General features: G+C 47.3%; 1 protein-coding gene across 2 annotated transcripts; it reads left to right on the top strand.

Annotated features, from left to right (window-relative positions):
- The first annotated feature begins 427 nt into the window (after nucleotides 1-427).
- Nucleotides 428-19,053, top strand: LOC308193289 (uncharacterized protein). Of its 2 annotated transcripts, XM_080587807.1 has the most exons (7): nucleotides 428-753; nucleotides 5,074-5,549; nucleotides 7,249-7,381; nucleotides 8,889-9,633; nucleotides 12,665-12,751; nucleotides 16,229-16,341; nucleotides 17,564-19,053. In XM_080587807.1, the coding sequence occupies exons 4-7, from the start codon at nucleotides 9,578-9,580 to the stop codon at nucleotides 17,614-17,616; spliced, it is 309 nt and encodes a 102-aa protein (XP_080443933.1). In that variant the 5' UTR covers nucleotides 428-753; nucleotides 5,074-5,549; nucleotides 7,249-7,381; nucleotides 8,889-9,577; the 3' UTR covers nucleotides 17,617-19,053. The 2 variants fall into 2 exon arrangements, 1 of the variants encoding a protein (XP_080443933.1); XR_013949524.1 differs by lacking the exons at nucleotides 428-753; nucleotides 5,074-5,549; nucleotides 7,249-7,381 and having other exon boundaries at nucleotides 7,813-9,633; nucleotides 12,665-16,341; nucleotides 17,015-19,053.
- The last annotated feature ends 1,114 nt before the right edge of the window (nucleotides 19,054-20,167 follow it).

Below are 20,167 nucleotides of genomic sequence, written 5' to 3'. Positions count from 1 at the left end.
GATTTTGCAAATGGGAATTTTAGTGTCACCCTGTGTAGCCTAAGAGCTATTTATCATCTGCAATGATGCAACTACATTTCATTAACAAGTTATGCTGAGGGCCCTACCCCTACATAAAATTTTGGGTTTGTAAAATTAAGGTCTTGCCTTTTGGCTACGTGTCCTGGTACAGAAGCTCCAGGCCCAGTGCACACAGTGATTAAACTCTATTTATGCAAAGGAGCACAGGGCACAAATAGCCCTTCATGCCTCCTGTCGCACCAAAATGGATCTCTTCTGATGTGCACATGTGGCTCTAGCTAAAATAAAACCTCTCAGTGCTCCTTGAGAAGTGCGAGGAAAGCAGAGAGAGCGGCGGGGTACTCTGACCACCTTGAATGCCACCAAAGTGAGCTGGAGATGGGCTGGACTGAGGCACCAAACCAAATGACAAGCGTGTGCCCCCAGCCAGGCTGTTCCTGCCCTGCTCCCACGCTGGGACCGCAGAAGTTATGCCCAGCAGAGGACGCAGAGGGAGCCCTTAGCCCGTTATTCCATTTTCATGTGCGTGCAAAGAAACCCAACCCAACCCGTCCCAAAACACTGCCTTAAGCGACCAAATCAACACGAGGCGCTCCTGGCAGCAGCACCACCCTGCCTTCGCAAACAGGAACGGGAGTTTGGAAATCAGTCAGCGGGGTTTGCTCCAACAGCAGCTGATGGAGGAGCCCCGCTTTGCCTGCCAGCTGCCTCAAGGGCCTACGTGGGGCTGGGGTGAGCCGACGCACCCAGCCACGCAGCAGCACCTCCTGCTGCCCCAGGAGGGGTGGGAGATGCGCTTGGGAATGGGGTTCTCCTGCAATTTGGGATTGTGCGACGAGGAAGGGGAAATCTGGGAGGAAGGCGGGTGAAAAAATAGGTTGGGTGGTGTGATTGGAGTGGTGGTGGTGAGAGAAAGTCAGGGCCCCGCCACACAGCCTGCATGTTCAGGGGTTACCTTGGGGTGCGTTGAGTGAAGGCCCTTCAGGAGTGCCCTCCAGGGTGGCAACACCTGGTTGCTTCATCCAAAAGCCTCATTAAAAAAAACACTGAGACCACTCCTGGATGTGAGCTGCAGCAATAGGTGCAGAGAATAAGGGGAGTCCCTTCAAAAGCTTGTGCTCAAGGCAAGGTAAAACACTTTGGTAGATGCAGCCAGGTTTCCTCTGCTGACGCTGGTGGGGAGGCCCACATGGGTACAGACCTGCAGAGTTGGGTTTTGGCTTTGTAAACTGGATGAGAAAGATAATATTCTGATGATTGAAAGTACCTGTTACAGATAACACCAACAGAGTGCCACCAGGAGAGAGAGACAGCTAGAAAAAGCAAAACGCATGCACTTCCATCACTGGGTGCCCCTGCTTCTCACCACTGCTTTTATGACTAACAAGCCATGGGTGCTTCTTTGGGGGTTTGCTCATCTGCTGCAGCAACCACTAGTTCCTTATTTATCTGCCTGGCTTGAATGAACACCGCTGTTGCAACCTGCCTGGGGACAGCTTACTCATGAGCATGGTGACGTGGGACAATTTGTCCTGAGCAGATTTGCAGCCCAGAGGCTCTGTGTCCAGCTTGTAAAAGCAAAGCCTCTGGGGAAGCCACAGAGTGGCTGCAATGTTACTGCAGCAGTAATGGTCAGGGGATGCAACCAACATAAGATTTATAGGGAAGGACGGTATTTTTAATAGTCCCACTGATGTAACTGGAGAAGAAAAATGGATCTGGTTCTGGGCACTCGATCCATTCTTCAGGTCTCACTACTCTGAGAAAAGTCATATACAAAAGTGAGTAACAGACCCTAAGACCTTCATCCTTCCCTTCTCTTCCATTCCCCATCCCTTCCCTTCCCTACAGCAGGGCTGGAAGAGGCACAATCACAGAATGCTCTGGAAGGAAGGGGCCTTAAAGATCATCTGGTTCCATGGGCAGGGATGCCACCCACTGGATCAGGATGTCCAAAGCCCCAGCATCCAGCATGGCCTTGAGCACCTCCAGGGATGGGGCATCCACAGCTTCTCTGGACAACCTGTGCCAGTGCCTCACCATCCTCACAGTAAAGAATTTCTTCCCTACATGTAATCTAAACCTACCCTCTTTTGGTTTAAAACTATTACTCCTCGTCCTATTCCTACACTCCCTGACAAGAGTCTCTCTCCTGCTCTCACAATCATTTACTGCTTGGCTAGTAAGACATTTCCAGCCCCGGGAGACCGAAGTTCATTTCTCCCCTCTGCCTCATTTTAACCTAATTCAGTATGCTAAAAAGTGTTCTGGAATTTGATGTTTCCCATAAACATAAACATCTCCTAACAATTTCATGTCTTTGTATGCACAGAAAAAGTAAATATTCATTAGGCCGTGGAGTGCATGCAAATGAGTTTGTCTCTATGAAACAGACGTGATGGTATGTATCTGATTGTAGTCCCTCTAAGACAATGAAAGGAGGTGTATTTTACACTAGCTGTCCCCTGAAGCAGGGTTCATAGCAGGTCTCTCTGCTCCCAAGCAGTCCTTACCGTTCATACCCTCTTTCTTTCCCTCTGTCCCGGTGAATAGGAAACCAAGCATCTTTCAGAGGAGAAATTTCTGTATCCCTGTCCAGAGTCTGTGCTGTCTGGACACTTAGGGCATCTACCCCTTAGGAAGGAGACTCAGGTTGCTCTCCACAAGGAAAGCATGGCTGTGCACATTTTCCCAGGAGCTCCTAACCACTGACCTGGTACCTAAACCAGGGGTCTTGTCTCATCCTCCCCAGCCTTGCTTTAGGTAAGGTTTGATCCTTCTCAGCACAGGAATAGGCCGAGGCTTTTCTGGACGTGCCCAAAAGCCAGTGCTTAAATCTGTGACATTTAGTTTTCTTGATCTGCAGACCTCGGGGTGGATGTCTCACGTCTCTGTACAATGAGAATAAACCTGCTGACAGTGGACCTGGTTCTTTGTAACCACGCTAAAATTCAGAGAGGTAGACATTAGCTCACCGAGGCTGTGAGCCATGGATAAAAATCACTGTCTGGGGGATCTAAAAGCCAGTGGCTGAGGGGTCTGCAGACATCAGATGTGCCAGGATTAGGCAACTGATAGGTTTTCAAAGGTTGAACTCTGAAGTTGCATCTTTCGTATGGTATTTGGGAAGCCCAAGAGTCACTTACTTTTTGTGCATCATAGTCAACTAAGACTCTCATGTTTATCTATCTATCTATCTATCTATCTATCTGTCTATCTATCTATCTATTTATCTATCTATCTGCTGCACTGTCTCCATTTCCCCAGAAAGAAAATCCATCTGTGTAGGGCTGTGCTTTTGGGATTGTGCATCAGATTTTCCTGCCCAAGGACAACACATGCATTACATCAGTTTGTTTTTTCTATCTGATTCGGGGGCTTTTTCACTCCTTTCAGTATGCAAATTGTTCCATTCTTTTAAAGGCTGTTCCGCCTATGGTCTGAGCAGCTCAGGAAGTCTCCTGTGAAACCCTGTGAACTGAATGCAAAGTGTGGCCACTTTTCCCTTGAATATCACTTCCTTTGATTTGATAGGGTTTCTAACACAATTCCTGTTATAAGAAAGAGATCTGCCTTCACATAATGACAACCCAAAGGAAGCGATTACAGGAACAACCAAAAGGAAAGCGTGCTCCGTGCTCTGCTTTGGACACCCTGGGATTTCCAGCAATAAGCCACAAAATGCCCGGTGCCTGGGGACTGGCGATAAGAGGGGCTGGCAGGGTCCGTGGGCATTGGAGATGATGCCTTGCTGGGGATGGCCGGGTCTTCTCACGGGACCTGCCTTCTTGCCTTCTCTTGTCCAGCATGTGTTAAACATGAACTGGTACACTGAGTCCTGGCTACTCCCTTTCTGACACCAGCTTGACTCCTCAGCAAAATAAATAAAGCAAATGGGCAGAAGCTTTAAGAGAACCTGAAACCTGCGACGGCTCTTAAAGAAAATCTCCATGGATATTTTGATCTTAAAGGGATTACGATGGGGCTTTTGTATCTCAAGCAATTATTTGGCATCAGCTTCGCTAAGTCATAGAGGAGGAATGGGCATTTAATTTAATTTAAGTGTTTGGTAGTAAATTCAAGAACAAAGGACAGATCTGTATCTCTGTTCCCAGATTTTCCTTGGTGTTGACATATTTCTCCCTTACAGAGACTGGGAAAAGCCAGAGTCCAGCCCCATGCAATCCACATGGACAGACACAATACTTGTGTGATTTGTAGCATTATGCAATTAAATGGCAAGGAAAGACTTACTGGATATTACAATTGTTCGTTCGCTCCTATAGCCAACCTTCACCTTCCCACAGAAACAGCTAACAGTGGAGAACCAAACAGGTTTTCAAGCGTTTCCCTGCCCATCAGGATAAAAGTGCTAGGTTTAGAGGTTAGATTAAAAGAGTCAGGAAATTGCCTCAATAAGATGAAATTTCTGTTGATACTGAAACCTTTCAGAAAGGTTTCCTGCGTTCTGCCAGTTTTCTCCCTAATCTGAGTAACTCCTCTTCCACCAGGGTTTAAAAGAGAAAGGTCAGGCTGAGACTGATGCAGTTTCTCCAGAAGCTGACAAAACCCACGGCTTCACGGCCGGACTTGGGGCACGTGTTGACCTCTGGCAAGCACTGAGCGGGTGATGGGGAGCACCCAACAGCCAGGGAGCACCAGCATGTCCCTGTGATAGCAGTGTCACCTGCACCATGTCCTGGGGGCTGCGGTGCTGTTTGGTGACACCTCCAACTTGCAAGCTGTGGTGGGGAAGCCAGTGCAGAAGAGTTTTCTCCTTTTGGCTGCTGCTTGCTGCCCCACATCCCACATCATAGCTTCGCCACGCTAACACGGGGCCATGTTTTTATTGGAATAATCCCAGGACTTGGTGCCTTGGCAGCAGCCCCATCCGCTTCCCCCCATCCCTCGCATCCCAGTTTCGGAGCATAGGGCTGGGCTGCTGCTGGTGGCACTGGTATGTGGAAAGAGTCTGCACATCGGTTGTCCTGTTATTCCTTGTGCCTACATCAAGAGTGCGTTTGTCCCTGTGTTGACTTTTATCCCTTTCAGCTGCAGGAGGACACCTGGACTCGTGCTACCCCTTGCTAATGGCAAGGAGCTCCTTCCCCATGGCCACAGGATGTCTGACCCTTTGCCAAAAACATCTCCCAGGCCTGATCTCGGATGTAGTTACACACAGCCTCAAAAAACACCAGCAGTAGAATGGCAGGACTGAAAAAAAGCATGGGATGCCACTGACTCTTGTGTGAAATGACCTCTGCATGGGCAGCATCACCCTCGTAGGTCTGATCACATGCGTGTCCTGACCTGAGCTGGGCCAGATTTTGAATTCATTACGAGCTAATCAAGCAGGAGACACTGAGAGCTTTTTCAGGGTGCCTTCTGAAGCACTGTGGCTTTGGTCTGTCAATCTTGAACGCCTCTGGATTCAGCTGCTGAAGCTCTGGGATGGGACCCGCAGTGGTAGATCAGCCGCTGAGATCCACGCAGCTGTGCTCAGCTATGCACCAGCCAGCAACGCGGAGGTGAGACAGGGGTTTGCACCGCTGGTTTCTGGAAATTGAACTTGCCTGGCCTTAAGATCCCTCTGTAAAGGGCTGGGCATCTCTCCTCCTGGCAGACACTTTGCTCTTGCGTGGTGGGAAAGGAGGACAATATCAAGCCCATCTTTTCCTTTCAGAAAAGCCATGTGAATGAGTTCCCCTAGAGAAGACAGGAGGTTAAAAATAACCCTGTGAACAGCAGTGACTAATGGGCTCATCCACGCGGGCTGCCTCCCCCTCCGCTGCTGTCTCCTGTGCATATCTGCGGTCCGTGACCTCGGGGGGCTGCAAAGTGGGTGACAGATTTGCATTCACTTGGGGAACATCCGTTATCAGCTATGTGCCAGGTTTTAAGCTCTTCATTGCAGTGACTTCAGAACTGCTGTGATCTGGTGGGAAAGTTGTATGGATCTAGCAAACATCCTGCTCAAGGGCCATGGTGACTGTTAGCTTATAATGCTGTCTGGTCCCGTGAAGGAATTCAGTCCCACAAAAGAGAGGCAATGGCTAATGATTAATTTGTGGGGGCAAAAGAAAAGAAAGTTCCACATCTCAGCCTCTATCCAGGAGGGTCTGACAGCCTTGTAAGGCTCATGAGTGGGGTAAAAAGGTGCAGATTGCTCCAGGCTCCCTTTCAGCCTCCAGCAATGCTGTTTAACCTCTTCTTGGCATGGGCTATGCTACTCCCAGCATTTCTCTGCCAGCCTGGAACATGCCCAGGACAGCTACTGGTGCTCATGGACAGGTCTTGGCATTTAAAACCAGCATTACCAATGAGACGTGCTGAAACCCGGGACGTTGAGAAGGTTGCAACATTCTTGTGGAGGAAAAGAACAAGAGGAGATGGGCTGGAAAATGACCTAATGGTAGTCTATTAATATTGACAGGAGCAGCCCATACCTGGTAACAGGCAGCTTCTGAGTCTGCCTTGGACCCTGTTTGGGGAGCAGACGTCATTTTAGATCATGAGGTAGGCACAAGAGTGTTCGGGAGTTTATTAAGAAGCATCTTACAACCTTACTCACAGATGAGCCCCTGCAGGACACCCAGCCTCGAGACCAGCTGGCACAGGAGGGCCGTGCCATTGCAGGAGGGGTCTGTGGTGTGGGTTGGCTCACAGACATGGGGACCCCATGGGGTCAGGGCCAGATTCATGCCAGGGACCAACAACCACCTCAGCAGAGTAGCCAAAGTCCTTCTGGTGCCCATCCCTTTGGGCCTGTGTGGTGGCCTTGACCATAAGATTGTTGCCCGAGGGTCTGACCCAGACTCTGGGACAGCAGCTTTATTGGGGCGTTTGCTGGAAGTTGCAACATGTGGTGAGTGTACAGCAGTTCTCATAAATGCCTTTTTTCTCGTTATGCCGCACAAACTTTTTACGTTGACTCAGTCCCAAGGAAGATGTTTTCTAAAAAAAAAAAAAAAGAAAATATTGTTCAGCTACACATGACTTCCCAAAGGATGTTAATAAAAAATAAATGTGCTGAGCATGACAAAAGATGACTGGCAAGGACACGTGGAAGATGGTAAAACCATTTAGTGGCACGTGAGCTCTGAAGGAACGATCTGCTTCTCATTACACAGCCTATTTCCCATAAATCTCAGCTTGAAGCATTTACTTCAGTGAGCGCCAACCAGGCTTGAGTGTGTTGTTTTTTTTTTTGTTTTTTTTTCTGTCCAGTTTTGAGCAGCATGTGACCAGCAGGCCCTGCCTCGCTGATAAATGTGCAGAGGGCTCAGTGCTGGTGCTTCGTACCGGAGGAACTGACTTTTATGGAGCTGCTCCCAATTTACCCCTTTGGAAGCTCTGACATGTGAGTACAGACTGGCAAGTTATCACGCAGCACCTCAGCGGCAGCAAGCGCCCAAGTGTGATGTGAGCCTCTGGCAGCAGGGGTTAGGCTTGACATCATTTAGCTTGCAGTGAGAGAGGATACAGCTCCACCGAGTTGCCTCATATCTCCTGCAGGCAGAAATGGCAATGCAGTCATCACAGCGCCCACTGCGCATGGGAGCAAACTTGTCTGGCCTTCTGGCAGAATATGCCTCGATTCCTTGGGATGTTCTCCGTGCACGCTGCATCGCCCTTGGCTATTTTAGGATGTTGTCTCCACTTGCATCCAGCAATGCCAGGCCCATCCACGCTGCATGTCCTGCCAAGCCACACCATGTGCTGGAGCCTTACCCTGGTCAGTGCTCACCAGCGTCTCGTGGCTACTTAGTTTTGTCATCAAATCCTGCCTGCTGGTCTCCAACATTGCAGCTGGAAAGAGCTGGTTGGCATGTGGGGTGGGATGTGAGACAGGTCACATTGCCTCCTCAGTGTGGGATGGGACTTCCTTAGGTTCACACATTGGTAGTGTACAGGTCTGCACCTCCAAAAGCTGCATCCAGCCCCAGCTGTGACTAAAGAATGGGGTGTCCCTCCTGAAATGGGGTGTCCCTCGTAGCCCTGCAGTAGCAAATGGCAGTTTTAGGAGATGAGACCATATCCACAGATGGAGGAAAGTCACTTTCACTGGCTTTTGAAGTCAGTGAGAAATCAGCACCTGCTGAAGGGCTGTACTGCCCATGGGCTTCATGCATCACTGGGACTCTGTAAAACCTGCTTCCTGATAACTGACGCAGGCCCTAATGACCTCCATACAGTGCCTTGCCGTATGTGGTGTGGTTGTAGGTGACAGAACTGCATCAGCTGCATGGTGGCCCACCAGAGACCTTCCACTTTAGGCAACCTCCCCACCATGTTTCAAGAAACAGCCATTATTTTTTGATCTGTAACCTATAGAAAAGGTACATTTAGTGCTTCTTTTCACCTAGATCAGCCAGCAGGTACTGCAAGCTTGGGTGAAGAGAGGAAACAGGAGAACTAGCAAGGATGGTGTGGAAGGAGTGGTTAAGCTCCTTGCAAGAGAAGGAATAATTGATAGAGAGAAACACTGAACTTTTGAATGTTACTGGAAATTAATTGTTCAAAGCCTCCAGCAAAATAAAACATGTTAAAATATTGCATGTTTCATGAAGATTTTATACACAGGATTTTTATATACACAGTCCCAAGTGTTTCATAAATTGCATTTATCTCTCCTGTAATCTGGCCTTTTGTTCATGGACTAACTAAGCGAGGTCAGAGAGAAAGAGTGAAAGAGCATTTTTGGCAAAGGGAAGCTTTCAGTATGTCACATTTAGTAGAAGTAATAAGTACACAAAATCCCTGGATCTATAAATGTCTTTGCACAGGGGGGCTAATTTGCATTGCTATTGGATATCTTTCCCTAATTATCTTTTTTCTTTGTTGTTCTTACTTCATTTGCTGTGTAGATGTGTATCAAGGCATTTCCTCTGCCAAGCGGGGAATGGTTGACACAGTTCACTGCAGAGCTGGGGCCCTAGTGCACAGACCAGCCATCGAGACGGCTGCAAGCTCAGTGTCACGCCAGAAGAGACTCATTAGGAAGAGACACCCATCAGGACTTCAGCATCTTTTTCCCCGTCTTTGCACTCACAAAATTTTATGGCCCACGAGATCGCCTGAGCAGAGGCATGCCAGTTGTTATTTGTGAATGCGTGGAAGGAGTTGAAACACAGAATGCTGGAGTCAAAATAATCCTCTTCCTGGTTCCTGAGGCACCCTTTATCTATGAAGTCTTTGCAAATATTGAAGCCTGATCTATGCCAGCAAGGCCAGGCCAGAAAAACCCTCTCTCACATTGAGTCACTTGAGTCACGATACTGTTTTACCGGATCTTTTCAAGGGCTGGCGTATTTTCCCATAAAATAGGAGGAGTAAGTGCCCTAAGACTGGAGGAGAGCAAATGTCACTTCTGTCTTCAGGAAGGACCTGGGGAACTACAGGGCGGTCAGTCTCACCTCGATTCCTGGGAAGGTGTTGGAGCAGCTAATCCTGGAAACTACTTCTAGGCAAATGAAGGACAGGAAAATCATCAGGTGAAGTCAACATGGATTCACCAAGGGGAAGTCATGCTTGACCATCCTGACACACTTCTACGATGTCCAACCCTGATGCAGGAGGGGAGAGCCGTAGACATCGTCTACCTGGACTTCGGTAAGGCCTTTGACACTGTCTCCCATAAGATCTTTGCAGACCAGGTGTTGACATATGGGCTGGATGGGTAGTCAGTGGGGTGGACTGAAAACTGGCTGAATGGAAAAGCTCAGAGGGTGAACAGCTCCATCTGAACATCTGGAAGCACTTCTTTACTGTGGGGGTGATGGGGCACTGGCCCAGAGTGGTCATGGGGTCTCCCTCCTTGGAGACCTTCAACAGCTGCCTGGAGACGGCCCTGTGCAAGCAGCTGTAGGTGTCCCTGCTCGAGCAGGGGTGTTGGAACAGATGACCGCCAGAGATCCTTTCCAACCTCAGCCATTCTGTGATGCTCTGGTGGCTCACAGCAGGGAAGTCACGTATTGAGGTATTTCAGTGGCCTCAGTTGAAGTTGGTTGCTGTGGAGGGCACTAGCTTTTATCAGCCCAGCTTCAGAGCTGGAGGAAGAGTGAAATATTTCCACAAGACCCAGTGCCTACCGGTCCCTGGGGACAGCCCTCCCTTGCCTTTGAAACCCAGTTTCACCAGCGTCCATGGGATCTGGGGTCTCCCTTGCTTGCTGTCTGCCTTCTGCTGCCCCTTGCAGCAGCTGTTACAGCACCCATCTCCCTACAGAGTGTTTCTGTGAAGTGAAAGAGGACTGAGGACACAACAGGAGCTGCCGTTTCCTCTTTGTTTTGGCCATTTTGGCTCCCCACCATTTGTGTTACCTGTGCCCTCGTTCCAGATGGAGAAGCTGCCTGTTACCGCAGGCCTCTTCATGCATGGCGCAAGGTTCTGCCTGCCAACTCGCATTCAAATCCTGTGCAGTTTGTCAGTGTACTTGTTTTCTCTGGAGGAAGGTGAGCAATTTGATTAATGCTGAATTTTGGCTTGTAAGAAAGCAGGCTCTCTCGCTAACAGATGAAGATTAATGCAGATCCTTTCCCTTTCTCAAGACTTTATACTTGGCTGGCTTGACTCCTTGCATAGATGCAGTCTGCATGTTTGAACAGGGAACGACTGTTTTTCAGGCAATTTGGCTCCTGCCATGTTGAGATCTCCTTTGTTTTCTGCACCACAGAGATGAATGATATTTCTTACACCCATGCCAGTGCAAGAAGCTCAATAGATGAGGACGCTGGGCAGGCTGGGGCTGATGAGCTGCAGCGACACCGATGCACTGCTCTGTAGCACCCTCCAGCCATCTAAATCGAGAAAAGGAAGAAGCACAAAAATTTACTTTTTCTGAAATACTGAGAGAAATGGCTTAAATCTAGTTGTTTCTCAGCAGAGTCTACCATGTGGTTTAAATGCACTCTCTGCCCCTCTCTGGCCTTAAAATTATGCCCACAGAGACCATCCCAGACTCAGCCATGAGCTAGAGGTGACATCTGGTGCTGTTTAAATGGGAAAAACCTGACCAGGACACCTGGAAGCACTGCTCCAGCCACGTGCATCCCCATCTGGGGCGGTTGGCTCTGCTGCTCTCATCCAGGCTGCCACACATGTTCTTATCTGTTAATCTTGTCTTACCCCAGCATGATGCAGTCGAGACTAAGCATGTGAGATGACCATGAGGTCCTTCCTGGGGGGGACACATTCCCTCTTCCAAGGGGGAGATCCCACAGCATTTGGGCAACCTGTGCCAGTGCTCGGTCACTCGCACAGCACAGAAGTGCTGCCTGGTGTTCAGAGGCAGCCTCCTGTGCTCCAGTTTGTGCCCATCACCTCTTGTCCTGGCACAGGGCACCCCTGAAAAGAGCCTGTCTCTGTCTTCTTTGCACCCTCCCTTCAGGTACTGTTAGACATTGATGAGATGCCCCCAGTCTCCTCTTCTCCAGGATGAACAGTGCCAGCTCTCTCAGCCCCTCATCACAGAGGAGGTGCTCCAGTCCCTTCATAAATGTTGTGGGTGGCCCTACACTGGACTATGTCCAGGTCTCTGTTGTACTGGGGAGCCCAGAACTGGACTCGCTACTCCAGGTGTGGCCTCACCAGTGCAGAGTAGAGGGGAAGGATCACCTCTCTTGACCTGCTGGCAATACTTTGACTCATGCAGCCCAGGATACCATTAGCCCATGCGGCAAGGGCACATTGCTGGCCCACGTTCAATTTGGTATCCACCAGAATCCCAAATGAGCTCATCTGGGCTCAGTCCTCTGCTCAGCACATCACCATCAGAGCCTCTGGGTTCAAGAGGGAGATAAGCATTTTGCATTTAAATGTTCAGAGAGAAGTAGCCCTGACGCACACTGGGTGCTAAAAATAAGTACACCACCCTGGCTTGTCAACTGAACACCGCCAGGCTCTCTGTGTAACCCACAAGAGACAGGAACCTCCAGAAGACAATTCAGCTTCCTTAAGAGAAATATAATTTTCTGTTTGTCTCCATTACCTCAATCTCACCTTCTCTACCTTCCAAAGCATTTCTGCAGAATTTAAATTTTGTTCAAGGTAGCATTTAAAGTAAAATATCTGTGCAAATTAGATTAGTTCTGGATCATTAGATCCCTTCCCAATTTCTGAACAAACACTGCCAACCATTTTTAGAAGTGCCAACACGCAATGAACAAACCCCTATTATCCTTGCAGTTGCAGGCTTGTCTTCTGATGAGAGGTAAGCAAGCAGCCAAAGTTACTCTACATCAGTTAATTAACACCATTTCACAGATAATTTACACTAAAGGAAAGCACATCGACAGGTGTGTTAATACCTGGGAATATAATTTCCATTTGGGGAAGGTGGGAACTCTCAGAAGTGGCATAAGCAAAACACCATCAATGCAGCTAAAGCGCAGTGTGTGCTAGGTTTTGGGCCTAAATTGATAGAATAATCAAATTTGGGGCACTGGACTGTTTTTCCAGGTGCCATGTTACACCCACACTCCTTACAGTTCATGATGCCCTCTTACATCCAAAGCCTCAGTAGCTGCTACCTGGGCATGCCCAGCACAAACCAAATGTGCTATATTCTGTAGATGGATTTTCCTCTGTAACGTTATTCTTTTTTAATACATAATTTGTGGATAAACCTCCCTTCACCCCACAGGAGCTACAAGGCTGGCAGACAAGGATCAAGGCTCAAGGTTGTGAATGATGGAGGCCTTCCTGACTCCCCAGGTTTGGAGAGAAATGGGTAAGACAACAGCTGGCTTGGCAGAGCTGTCACCTTGGTGCACTTTGGTATGGTTTTGGGGGATGAAGACAGGGTGACCAACAGCAGGGAAGTCTCTTGGTAAGGCAGTTTGCAATACATCTTCGGGTTTGGATGGTAAAAAAAACATGTCCCAAGAGTGCACAACCTTGCCTGTCTAATTATTTACTGCACTGGGCTGTGCTTCAGGCAGTTTCATATAACACAGCAGCTAAACCAAGGACCAAAACGCCACTACCAGGATCCACAAAGAGACAGCTGCCACCTTGTCACACACCAACGCAGTGCGGTGTTGCCTTTCACAGCCCCAGGGGACACACAAATATTGGCCATGGAGAAGATTACGGGACAGAGGGGTGAGTAAATCTGAGCACTACAAAGAAAACCTGCCAGCCAAGTCCAACTGCAGTAACTAACCAGCAGTTCTTGACATTTACCGTTCTTGGACAAAGCAGCCTTAAATGCTGCATTTAAACTCTGGCTTTGAAAGGCTCCTGCTTAAATCCAGATGCTAACGAAGCCAGCGCAAGTGACACAAAGGCACATGGATGCCTGCCATTTTCCCACGTGGCCCTTTAGCTACTACAAGACCGTGTGAAACCCAGCCTCTCGTTTGCCAGAAATGATCTGGAAGGGACGAATTTACCCAGGACTATTGGCGGAACACTCCTCTAAACTCGAAGCACCCTCCCAAAACCGAGTGAGCAGAAATCCACATTCGTCCCCAAAATGGGGGCTGCTGCGGGGACTGGAGCGGGTCCTGTGGCAGCAGCACGGTCCCTGCCGGAGGGCTGCAGAACAATGCTCCTTGCTGCTGGAGACTGAGCCGGTGTCTTTGCAGGCTCTGCTTAGTTCTGGTTTGCCTTTGGCATGGATAACAGTTTGTTACCCTTTGCCTCTAAGCTGGTTTTGGAGCAAGTTTTTTTTTTTTTTCATCTTACTGAGCTCTTTTTAATGAAATACTTTGTTCTTGTTGAACCGGTGCCCTAGCTTGTCTGAAAGCAGTCTGATTTCAGCTATTACTGTGCCCAACTAAGTACAGCAAATGAAGGGAAGGTGGGTAAAGGCACTTCCACGTCGGTGACTTGGCTGTGGTCTCACTGCACCTTCCATCTTCATCTACCGCAGCACAAAAACTTCCCGGTGAAAATGAAACACAAGAGTCTAGTGTTGTTTATGAGATTGTTACGAGATCGATGCTGGAGAGTGCCCCATCCTCACAGAGCCGAAACCTCAGCAGCCAGCTGGCCTTTAAATAGAGCATGGAGGGGAAGAGAGAGGCAGGAGCTCTCTGACTTGCATGGCTGTGGGCTTGGGGGAGGCTTGGTCTTTTGTCCGGGGAAGGAAGAGCAGGCTTTCAAGAATAGATCCAGGATCTCATACCACAGAAGTAAATTCAATGAATGTAACGTCATTGCCGAGATACAAATGATGAGCCTGGTCTGAAACAGGCCTTTTTTTACTGAATGAAAAGGGGGGAAAAGAAGAAGATGGGCTTTACAAATGCTCAGTAGCAATTTTTTGTTGTTCCCACAAGATTTTAGCACATGACAGCACTCTTCTCCAGCAGTGGAGGAGCACAGATGCAGGGCTCTGCTGGCACAGAAAGGCTTCCGGGGCTGTTTGTCGCTGTGCTCTAGGAGATCTCTCACAGAGCCAGCAGGAACCCTGTGCATGGCAGGACCCATGACTGTTGACTGCTGAAGGTAAATTCACATAAGAAAACTTCCAAGTAAAGGGCTTTCAATGAAATGAACTACCTCAAGGTGTAGGCCAGGGCAGCAAGTTCCTAACACCAGGGGGATATGCCTGGTCCTGGCACCAAACCCACCGATGCCCGTGGTCTTTGAGCAGTGCCGAGACCCCCACCAGCAGATATCCCAGTCTGTGTGATTCACATCATCGCTTCCCAGCAGCCTTTTTTTTATAATATTTACCCTCCTTGGCTAGGGAAACATCTCAGTAAGGTCATGTTTCTGAGCAGCGCATCTGGGAGGTGTGCTGTCCCTGAGCTGCTGACACCACGGGCTGTCCCTAATGCCTCCACGTGGGAAGGAGCAGCGTACACTGACAGCAGGCAGCAGCCCAACCTCCCCACAGATTACTTTAGTATTTTCAAAACCATTAAGCTTTGGTCAAACTCAGCCAGTACCCTACTTTGGTAGGAGTAAAATTAAACCAGAATTGCATCCTGCTGGAGATGCCAGTTCACCTATACATGGTTTTTCTGGACCTTGAAAAATGCAAAACCTTGTATGAACACAAGCCCTTGACATTAAAAACAATCCAGTTCACATTTCTCCCACACAGCCAACTTTTTTTTCCCCCAAAAGTATGTAATCCTCAGCATGCTATTACCACAAAATAGGGAAGTTTAGCAGTGGTTAGAGCAAGCTTCCCTGGTTCACTTGCAGCCATCCTGGCTCTGGCCCCCTTGTAGCAGGCAAGATGATTTAAATTAGTCCGAAGAAGACATAAACATGAGTTGGATTTTTTATGAAAGGCTGCATGCATTCCAAGCAACTTTTAAGAGCTCTTCTAACACTAACTTTTAAGAGGAACTTTATCACACTAAGATTAAAGGATTAGAATTTGAAAAGAGTTCCTAGGCAGGCCCAAAAATTTACAAAAAAGGAAGAAACATCTTAGAAGAAGAAGAAAAGATCTATTGTGAACGCAGCAAGGTCTGTTTCTAAAAATTGCACAGGAGAGTTATGCTCTCTACAACCTGATAAGATGCTTCTTCCCCTATCCACTGTGATTTGAGAAACGGAAACCATCCAAAATGAATTTCATCTGGCTGGATTAAATGGGCTCAGCAGGAAGTTCTGTTTTCAGTCGCTTACCGGCAGGGATTACACAGCCTGCGTCTTCTCAGCAGACCCTTTTGCATAAGCTTTGATTACCTTACAGCAGGAGAGCTGCTCGCCCCAGCATTCGCTCTGCCCAAGGGGCACGGTGCGCTTATAACGCATAATAATGAGCAATTACAGCATCGTGAATCTGTTCTTGATAGCTGAATCTGTACTTTATTGCTGGGATCAGATTAGGTGTCCATAGCCTGCCTAAGTGACAAAGTTTTTGCTAATGAAACTCCAGGTAAATCCTGCAAGTGCCTTGAGAAGCCTTCAGGCAAATTTGACTGCTCCTGGCACTTCTCTTCTCCCTCTGGGCCCTGTTCAGCAAAGCGTGTAAGTACAGAAATACATACCCAAAGCAAAGCAGGCAGGTAATGATAGCTCCTAAAACACAGTAGTTATAAGTCTAAGTTTCTGAGGTACTGGTCTTGCCTATGCCCTGGTGAGAAGGTGTCCTGCGAGTGTAGGAGCTGAGCTCTGAAGAGGTGTGAGAGGCACGGATGCTTTTTGACCAGGGAGTTTGCATCAAGAGGACTTCACAAGGGCTTCACTGTGGTCTTGTGGGGTTAAAACATGCTCCTGGCACCTCTCCTGCTTCCAGATCTTTTCTCCTGACCTCTGAGCGATGGAAAAGAAAGCCTCCACTGAGTATGAAGGAAACTTTCAGACAGGAGAGGACTGAATCATCCAGTTGCACCGTCCCACAGTCAGCAGGTAGGTGACTCTCCATGCATGCACAATCCAACACAGCTGGCTGTAGCAGTGCTTACCTCTGCTCAGCCAGTTTCTAGTCAGGAACTTGCACATCTAGACCGTCCCTGGTGCTTGCTATCTACACCTTGTCCAACCTGCTGCTAAAGTTCTCCAGTGGAAGAGGTTCAGGAACTCCCCAGGCAGCTCCTCCTACCGCTCTGCTGCTTTACTGTTAGAAAGATTTTCCTAATGTCTCATACAAATGTTGTTTTGCGGCATCTTCAATCAAGTATGTTTTGCGTGGTGCCACCAGACGGACAGAAAAAACTGCTTGCTGTCCTCCCCGTCACGTTCAGAGAGCCTGCTGCCGGCTCCTCTCGGCTCCGTCCTCTCCTCTCCAGGGTAACCTGTTTACCATTCCCCCGACTCAAATTCCTTAAGCCTATGTCATGGTTGCCCTTTCTGGACAGTAGCCAGCCTTTCTTAAATTGGATTTAGCACACAAGCCCTAACCTCATCAGCCGCTGGCTTCCTACTGATGCAACCTGTTTCATTTTCTATCTAATGTCATCTCATGTTTGGGGGTGTAGTTTGTTTTTTGGGCTGCTGCTTTGCTGCTGACTTTGCTGCCCATTTCGTCCCATGTTAGTGTGTTACTGAATTTAATTGACTGTACTCTTCCCCTGACTTACAGATTGCTCTGAGTCCTGCTGCAGCCCTCAAGCAGGATTGCTAACCTCCCTCCTGGGGCTTCATCACTTCACAAATGGAAGTGTGTCCTCTACTCCGTTGTCTGAAGTGGCAGTGAAAAAAATATTGACTAAAATCTCTGCAAACTTTGCAAAGAAAAATTAATTAGAGAGAGAACTATTGACAGCTTGCCTTTGGGTGCCATTTCTCAAGCAGTTCAGCACCCACCTCGCCATGATTTAATCTTTCCCTCTTTCTTAGTGTCTAAGTACATCACCCAGCAGTGGCAAAAGCATTTCTGAAGTCAAAATGCAGCACACCAGCTACACCTTTTCTGCTCATTGGGCCAGTTATCCTGTTAAAGAAAGGAGTCACACTGCAGTCACATGATTTGTTTTGGAAAAATCTACTTTGGATATATTTGTGTTTATTCTTCAGGTGTTTATGAATAATTCACGACAGAATCTTTCTGGGTACTACAACAAGCCCGGCTGGTCTGTAATTCTCTCGGTCCACGTCCTTCACCATTTCCTCCTTGTTTGTTCTTTTTCAGCCTGCTGGGATCTCCTCTTCTACCGTCGTTGCGCACTCCAAGATAATTGCTAGCATTTCAAGGATTGCTTCAGCTGGTCCCTCTCGCACCCTAGGGTGAATGTCATCCATCCCTCCTGGCTTATCTAATTTCTCTAATTTATGCCTTACATTTAAAACATTATCTAAACATTCCAACGCTGAGAAAATTACGAGAAAATGCCAAATAGCAGTTATTGCGTATTGATTTATCAGCCTGCTGACTCAGAAGTAATGGAGCTTTTATGTCCCATTACTTTCAAAGATACTTTCAAGTGGAGAGAGACGTTAGATTTATTAGGTCTAATGTTAATAGTGTGTTTATAACCCCTTTTTGAAAACAACATTTTTGCTACAAAGAAATAATGGAAGATCAAGTTTGAATTTCCTTCTTATATAGCTGTGACTTTTTCAAAGGATATTCTTTACCTTTCATAAGGCCAAAATCTTCAGTATTTTTGCTTTAAAATCCAACTAGTTTTTTAACCCGATGGTAATGGGAGTTCATAATTTTGTTTCTTTCTCAAATCGCTCAAACTGTTGCCATGGAAATAATTCTATATGGAGATGGGTCAAAAGAAAATAATCTCTCAGAGAAGATTGCTACTTGAAAAGCACATAAATTATAATAATTTAATCAAAAGCATAAAGTAGTCAATCTAAAAACCTATGCGAGTATAATAATTCAATTCAACTGCCTGATCTTTCTCTCCTATGCATATCTTCTACACTATTGTTAAAAATCCATTACTAATTAATCTGCTAATACGGTTTTCCAGGACACAGCCCAGTTGGCCACTGAAAGTATTCTGCAAAGGAGATGAGAAAGGATTGCTGTTAGATAAAATAAAGAACGTTGTTCTCACACTTGCTTGTCACTTCGAGATAAATGTGATTTCTCCTGGATATAGAATCCTTTATCTTCCCCCCTTCTGCCCTGCTGTATTGCTGTGGGAAGGCTTGCTACACATAATCCCTGTCTCAGATGTGGCTTCACATCCATTGTGAGAATTTTATCTCCAGGAACCTGGTCCCAAGCACGGCGAAGGAAAACAAAACAAAACAAAATGAATCTTTGAAAATAAAATATTGCTTTTATGAGGCTAGAAGTGTTTGTAGATACTTGTTGAATGGTAATCAATTTTACTATGGTAGCTTTTCATGTTAAAGTAAGGAAATCCCACATTAATATCACCAAGAAAAGACCTGATCATTTTAGGGAAAAACAAGCCCACTCCAGAAGTTCTGATTTACCTTACTTTTGCTCCTCTCACTCACGCTCTTGTGAACACATGAGGTGTACCTGCCACATGCCTGTGAGCTGTGTTAATGGACATTTTCCCCGGGCCTTCTCCTGAGGCATCCCATTGTCCTTCTCATCACCCAGCTCACTATCTATCCTCTGCACATTGTTTTTTTTTTTTTTCCTAGGCCCAGCTACATTTTTATTCAGTGCCCTTCACCCAAGGCTGTTCAAGGTGTTATGTTTGAAATGAGCAGCAATAAGGCATCGGCAAACATTCTTTCCATCTCAAAGACAGCTGAAACAAGATGGATTTGTTGTGTGATTTGTTCCTGGCTATTGAGGCTCCTCTGCTGGAAATGGGGAAAAAAATTGCAAAGCACTGAATTCCAACACTATCCTTCAATTCATGGAGAAGTGAATTCATGCCATGTCACTTCAGATTCTGGGGTGACCCATGAGCATGCGAGAAGGATTTTTGCCTAAAAGCTTTGGAGAAAGGTGAAAGGAGAATAAAAAGGAGAATAAAAGTTACAAAATACAGAAGGATAAAAATGGTAAAAATAAAACCAAGTGTTTTAGGACAGCAGGATTAATAAAAAAGATCTGAATGTTTATGATTGATGTCACTAATAGAGAAATGACTTTTACTTGCAGGAATGATATCGGGGGTAATATAAACCAAAATAATGGAATAGCAGGGTTATTAGGCCATTGTTTATCTGGCTTTAAAGCTGAGAAGGACAGGCTTTTACCTAAACTGGTGATAAAGCTTACATATATAGAGAGAAGCAGGAAAATAGGAAGTCTGTAAGATAAATCCTAAAATATCTCCCGGCTCTCGGTATCGACAAGGCACTCAGAGCAGACAACATCCGTCCGGAGGTGCAGAGGGAAGTGGGGGCGGGACGGGGGAGGTCTGGCACGGTTTTTTCCAAGGTCACGCATTGCCGGAGATTCCCCTGAGCCAGGGACGAACTGGGTAAACACAGTCCGAGCAAACAGCTGCCAAGCCTGCTCAGCTGCGGCTGTGTAGAAAATCTCAAAGCTTACAGGAATACACTGGGAAGAGCTGGAGAAGCAAGGTTCTTTGGCACAAGAAGGCAGATCGAGCCATTATGAAACCTGCTCTGTCAGCTCCCCACCCCAATTAATGGTGTGGGGAACATCAGGAGATCATTCTCCTCTTAGGGAACACCAGGAGATATTCCACCCTCCCGTGGAGGTGCCTAAATTTGATAGCATGAATATTGAATACCTCTTTGCGTTTCCTTCCTGCACCTATTGGTGGGAAACCAGGCTAAGTGATGGCTCACAAACATACATTCCTCCTCGGGAAAGCAT

Source organism: Anser brachyrhynchus (genome assembly GCF_964034855.1).
Source record: "Anser brachyrhynchus genome assembly, chromosome: 3".
In the NCBI taxonomy this organism is placed as follows: domain Eukaryota; kingdom Metazoa; phylum Chordata; class Aves; order Anseriformes; family Anatidae; genus Anser; species Anser brachyrhynchus.
This window is presented reverse-complemented; position numbering and strand designations above follow the sequence as displayed.